The 5,750-nt window shown below is 39.1% G+C and overlaps 1 protein-coding gene across 4 annotated transcripts in view; it reads left to right on the plus strand.

Moving 5' to 3' along the window:
- Positions 1-901: 901 nt before the first annotated feature.
- Mtx2 (metaxin 2) overlaps positions 902-5,750 on the plus strand; it is a 67,620-nt gene continuing 62,771 nt past the window's right edge. For all 4 annotated transcript variants that reach the window (XM_008855318.2, XM_029557277.1, XM_029557276.1 and 1 more), the window contains exon 1: positions 902-1,131. In XM_008855318.2, the coding sequence (XP_008853540.1) occupies positions 1,092-1,131 (40 nt within the window). In that variant the 5' untranslated portion in view covers positions 902-1,091. The remainder of the gene's footprint in view (positions 1,132-5,750) is intronic.

Here is a 5,750-nt window from a genome sequence, read left to right on the forward strand (position 1 = left end):
TGGCTGGTGGGCCAGGCAACTTGGCTTTCAAGTTCTCAGCGAGAGATAGTGTCTCAAAAAATAAGGTGGCGAGTGACTGAGGAATACTTCACTTACCTCTGACCTGAACAAGTCCATCCATATGCTCAGATGTATATGCCCATATACTGCACACATACACTGTCACATACACGTATATTGCACACACACCCCCTAGGATCCTGTTTCTCATCAGTGAAAGGGGCTTTGGTTCACCAGATGATCTCTGAACTCTATTACACTTGTAATTTCATGCTTCTAATTCTATAAAGTATAAGATTTTTCTCCAATTGTAAACATATAATTTAAAAAGTGTATAGGTTAAGGTGTTAGGACTCATTGGATCTGGCGCCCCTTCTCCCTTCCACCCTCTTAACTTCCAAAAGGTGAGAAATGTGAAATTAAAGGATTCTCCAAGTTTCATTTTGGGTGCATGGAGTTGAAAGACACACCATCTTTCAACTTAGCAGTTCAAGCCTCCTTCTGGAACATTTCAATAAATAATTGATACTATCTGTTCATGGACCCCCCAAAAAATCGCAGTTAGAACTAAGGGAGATTATGGGCTTCTGAGCCTCCGCGGAGTCCGTGAGCAGGCAGCTTAACCTCTTTATTTCCCTACTCTTACCATTTTGATGGGTTGTTGAGAGGACGAAATAAAATAGAATACCACAGGTATGTTAAAAAAAAATATATATATATACTTACATTATAGATATACACCCTTATGTAATATTACATCATATTAAATTATATATTTATATGTAATATAAATCTATATATTTTTTAGAGCGCCTGGTACTAGTCCCCAGGGGCTCACACCGGTAGCCTTAGGGCCCGGAGCGCGCGGGGCGGAGCAGCCGGAAGTGCCTGCGCGCGCTGTAAGCGGCGCCGGAAGTCCCCGGCCAGTCGTGGCGGTAACCTTGCGGGCCTGGTGGCGGCTGGCGTGGTGGGTTCTGCGAGTCTGAGCCGCTGTCTGGCTAGGCGGGTTAGCTGTTGGGAACCGCGAGGCAAGGCAGGGACTCCGAGGCCCGCACAGCGCAGGCGCCGGGCAGCGGGGCCGCCCAGCCGACATGTCTCTGGTGGCGGAAGCCTTCGTCTCCCAAATCGCAGGTAGCTCGCGGCCGGACGGGGGACGCGGGGCAGCGGTGGGGGCCGTTTGGGAGCGCTGGAGCTGCCCTGCAGGCATGGGGCGGAGTCCGGAGTCCGGAGCCCACACGCGGGGTGGGGGCGACCATCCGCGACTAGCCTCATTTTCCGGATGAGATAACTGAGGATACTCGGCCAAGGTCACCTTGCGGGCCAGAGTCCCGTCTGCCCTACCCCACTGGCATTGTTTCGCTCCCCTCGGCGGGACGGGTTTGGGGCTGGGGGAGGAGGGGGTGTGGCTACAGGGCCGGTGCTAAGGAGCTGTTCTTGTTACCTGCTGTTGACTGGGCACTCAGCTACATCTCTAGGCTCCTTTGGACTATTAAATTTGCATGAACTTTAAAGAAATACCTTTGCTTCAATGGATCAAACATGACTGATATAAATTTATAATTTCTTAACTGAGGTTTTTAATTTTAGTGAAAGAAAGTGAATATTATAGAGAAAGTGAACAGACTAGACATGGGTATTTCGAGGTTTAGGTTAACGGAATTAATATCAACCCTAGCAATGTTTTCAACATGAGTATAGTAGATGGTCACGAGATAAAGAGGTACATTTGAAATAAAGTAGTATTTTGGAAATGGGAAGTCTAGTGTATTGTAAACTTTGGCAGAATGCTTTTCATTGTATTTCATGTGTGATTGTAGATTTCCCTTTTTACAGGAGAGAAGGGCTTATTAGATTGTAAGCCTCATGAAAGCAGGAACACTTGTTTCATTCCCCATTTTATCCTAGCACCTGTCAGTTTGTTCTTTATAAATACCTATGTTTGAATCAATAATACTGAGATTGTAAGAAATGATTATTTCTGCTTTTACTACTTAGGTTGAAAAAAAGTCAGGCTTATGTAGTGAGATCAGTGATTTAATTAGATTGCGATTATGTTATACAGCATTGGGCAGTGTATACTTGTATCCTGTATGCATGTATCCCAATGTACAATTGCTTTCAACGAGAAAACAATGAATGCTTTCTAATAAACTTTATAACTTCAGAATTCTGCCTCACTTAGTGAAGTTTAACAGTTTCCAGGAATTTTGTCTGTATACCATCTAGCTATTTGTAGTGATCTATTACTCTAAGAGGAAGCATTTTAAAAAATGGATAATTCAATAAATGGTGTTAGAACAGCATACAAGTCATAATACTACGTGAATAAATTCTAGATGGATTTAAGATTTGAATGTAATATAAACCAATTTATAAGAAAATAATTAGAAGAAAATGACAAGGAGAAACAAAGATTATTTTGATAACATTAGCAGATAGCAGAAGGGACCTAAGAAAGACACAAAATACACAGTCCATAATAGAAAAACTTGGCAGTTGGTTATAGAAAACATTAACAGCTTTTGAGAATAACCCTGTGAATAACTGGATATGGTGGCTTTTGTCTGTAATCCCAAGCACTGGGAGGCTGAGGCAAAAGGAATCCAAGCTTGAGGTTAGTCTGAGGTTAGCTTGGGCTATATAGGGAGAACTTGTCTCAGACAAAACAAACAACAGCAGCAGCACCACCACCAACAAAACCCCCACCATAAATAAATTTCTACATGTTAAGACAAAGACATTTAATTTAAAAAAGACCCCCTCAATAGAATTCAAAGTGAAGAATTTGAACAGACATTTCATAAAAGGAGAAATGCAAGTGGACAATGAACAGCTGAAAAGATGTGCTCTGTGACTAGCAGATAATTTTTCCACTTAGGCAGAAATGAGCATAATAATCTTTAATATTGGCAGGGGCCTAAAGAATAGAGAAAAGTTAACTTTCTGACTCTTAGTGGGTCTGTAAGTTATGACCTTCTAGCGGCTTAGCAGAGTATCATACTTTAGCCAGAAATCTTCCTTATGTGGATTTATCTGATAGAGATTTAACTAGTACTTCAAGAATTACACAGTGTTATTATAGTATTATTTGTAATATTGAAACACTGGACTGTCCAAGATGTATATCAAATTATGATCTAGCAATCTAGTAATTCCATTTCAATACCTAAAGGAAATTACTGTGTCAGAGAGATATTTGTACTCCTTTGTTCATTGCAGCACTATTCATAATAGCCAATATGGAAGCAATCTAGTGTACATCAGCACATGAATGGATCAAGAAAATGGGCATATACACAAAAAGAATACTATATAGCCTTAAAAAGAAGGTACCTCTGTCAATCGTGATGGCATGGATAGAACTTGAGGTCAACGTTAAGTGAAACCAACTAGGCACAGACAGAGAGATACTTCATGATTTCATTTATATGTGTAATCTGATAAAAGTTAATCTTGTAGAAGTAGAGAGTAGACAAATGATTGCCAGAGGCTAGAAATGAGAGATGGCTAGGGAGAGGAGATGTGGAAAGGAGAGCTCATCAGAGGGTACAAAATTACACCCAAGGAAAAAGTTTTAGTGGTCTGTTGTCATGCATGCTGACTATAGTTGGTAGTAATGTATATTTCAAAATAGCCAAAAGAATAGATTTTTAATATTCTCATCCCCAAAAAAGTTGGTGAGCTGATGGATATGTTAAGTGTCTTGATTTAATCTTCGTTGTATATTCTGGCATGCTTGTATACACTTGCAGTTCCAGCAGTTGGGAGGTGGAGTCTGGGGGAGTGCCAGTTCCAGGCCAGCCTGGGCTACACAGTGAGATGCTGTCTTTAGAAAATCAAATACAAAATAAATTTATAAAAACAGTGGGTATACCAGTGTGTCTGCAGATGCTAAAAGTAAACATGTTATGTACATTGGCTTGGAAGCTAGGATTATATTAGGTAAAAGATTACAGTATGATATCAGTAAGGATGTGTGTGTATATGTGTGTGTGTATGCTTACAAAGAAAAAAATTTTAGAAGAATTCAACTCATTTTATTTGTATATTTATTATATATATGCTTACAAAGAAAAAAATTTAGAAGAATTCAACTCATTTTATTTGTATGTTTATTATATATATATGCTTACAAAGGAAAAAAATTTAGAAGAATTCAACTCATTTTCCATAGGAGTTTCAGGATAATAAAGATAGGATGTTGGTAGAGGGTGGAGGAATTAATTGTGTCTGAATTGTTGGAATTACTGTAGTAAGCACATTTTACTTTTGTAATTTAAGTGTTTATAATTTTTCAAGTTAAAAGATTATACTTAATCAAGAACCAAAAAGAAAATAATCTGAAACCTGGGGTTTGACCTTGACTTGTAAGTGATTTATAAATGTGACTCAGGTCCAACAGCTATTCATAGTATTCCATTTCTGTCATAATTTGGCTTTTTCGGAAGAAAGCTACTAACTATTGTGTGGATCTGGAATGTTCCCCAAAGGCCCATATTATCCAAAGGATTAATAAGGAAGAGGTTAGCCTCTAAGGTAGAGACACATGTCTACATAGTCCCATTACAACAGTAAACAAGAACTGAGAACTTTGGTTTTTAGTGTGTCTGGTACTTTGGTTATTCTTCTAGTGGACATGAGCAGGCACACTTTTTGATATTTCTTTTGGAAATATTTAAAGGTGTCTGGCATCTGTGATATTTCTGTAATGCCTTCCTTGGGAAATATATTTGTAAAGGATACCTTTTTGAAAGCTACTGACTACTGTGTGGATCTGGAATGTTCCCCAAAGGTCCATATTATCCAAAGGATTAATGCCCAGTATGGGAGCTGGTAGAAACTTTAAGAAGTGGTGATTGTGAGACCTTAGTCTTTTCTGTGCTCTGTCCTTGCCGTGAAGTGAGCAGCTTTGCTCTGCAGCTTGTTTGCTACCATGATAGACCTGTATCACCACAGGCCCAAAGGAGTGAGTTTGCCCAGCTGTGGACCAAAACCTCCCAAAGAGAGGCAAAATAAACCTTTCCTCTTTATAAGCTAATTATTTCAGGTGTTTTGTTAGAGCGATGGAAAGTTTACTACCAGAGAAGCCTTCTGAATTCCTTAAGTGAAACACTTCTGTCTCTTTACTAACATCATATACCCATGTCTCTCCCTCTCACAAAGCTTCCTATTTTTACACCTCAGTGTGACTTTCTCATCTTTGCTGCTGTTGACTTTTTTCTCCAAGGTTTTGTTGATTCTCACGTGAGTTACTGTATTAGTCTGTGAATTAATTTTTTTTTCTTTCAGTCTAGTTTCCTTCTAAAATAACCTCTATACTGCAACTCTCTGGGATTGTTACTTGTCTTGTTCATTTTTATTTTCCTAAGATATTTGGTGTGACTTCTCATAGGGTAGAGTGATGTAAAAGACCCTTTGAACGAAGTTCAGGCCTGTCACTCCAGCCTCATCTCCTTATCATTCCTTCCCCTGAACTGCAGCGCTCTACAGTATTTGTAATGTCCTTCTATAATGGTGTTGTCTTCGTCAGTGACCTCTTAGACAACTCCTGTTCTTAACACTGAAGACCATTTGAATGTGTAAGTCTTTTTGACATCTTTTTCCTTGTCAAATGAGAAAATTTTAAGGGATTCTTTTGACTAATAATGATAGTAATGATTTATGGCCATTACAAAAAAATGAAAGAAATCCAGACACAACTATAAAGACTAAAGTAAACATCACTTGATAGGACACTGTCTAAATTAAGG

Source organism: Nannospalax galili, unplaced genomic scaffold, assembly GCF_000622305.1.
Source record: "Nannospalax galili isolate Female #2095 unplaced genomic scaffold, S.galili_v1.0 scaffold346, whole genome shotgun sequence".
Classification (NCBI taxonomy): Eukaryota; Metazoa; Chordata; class Mammalia; order Rodentia; family Spalacidae; genus Nannospalax; species Nannospalax galili.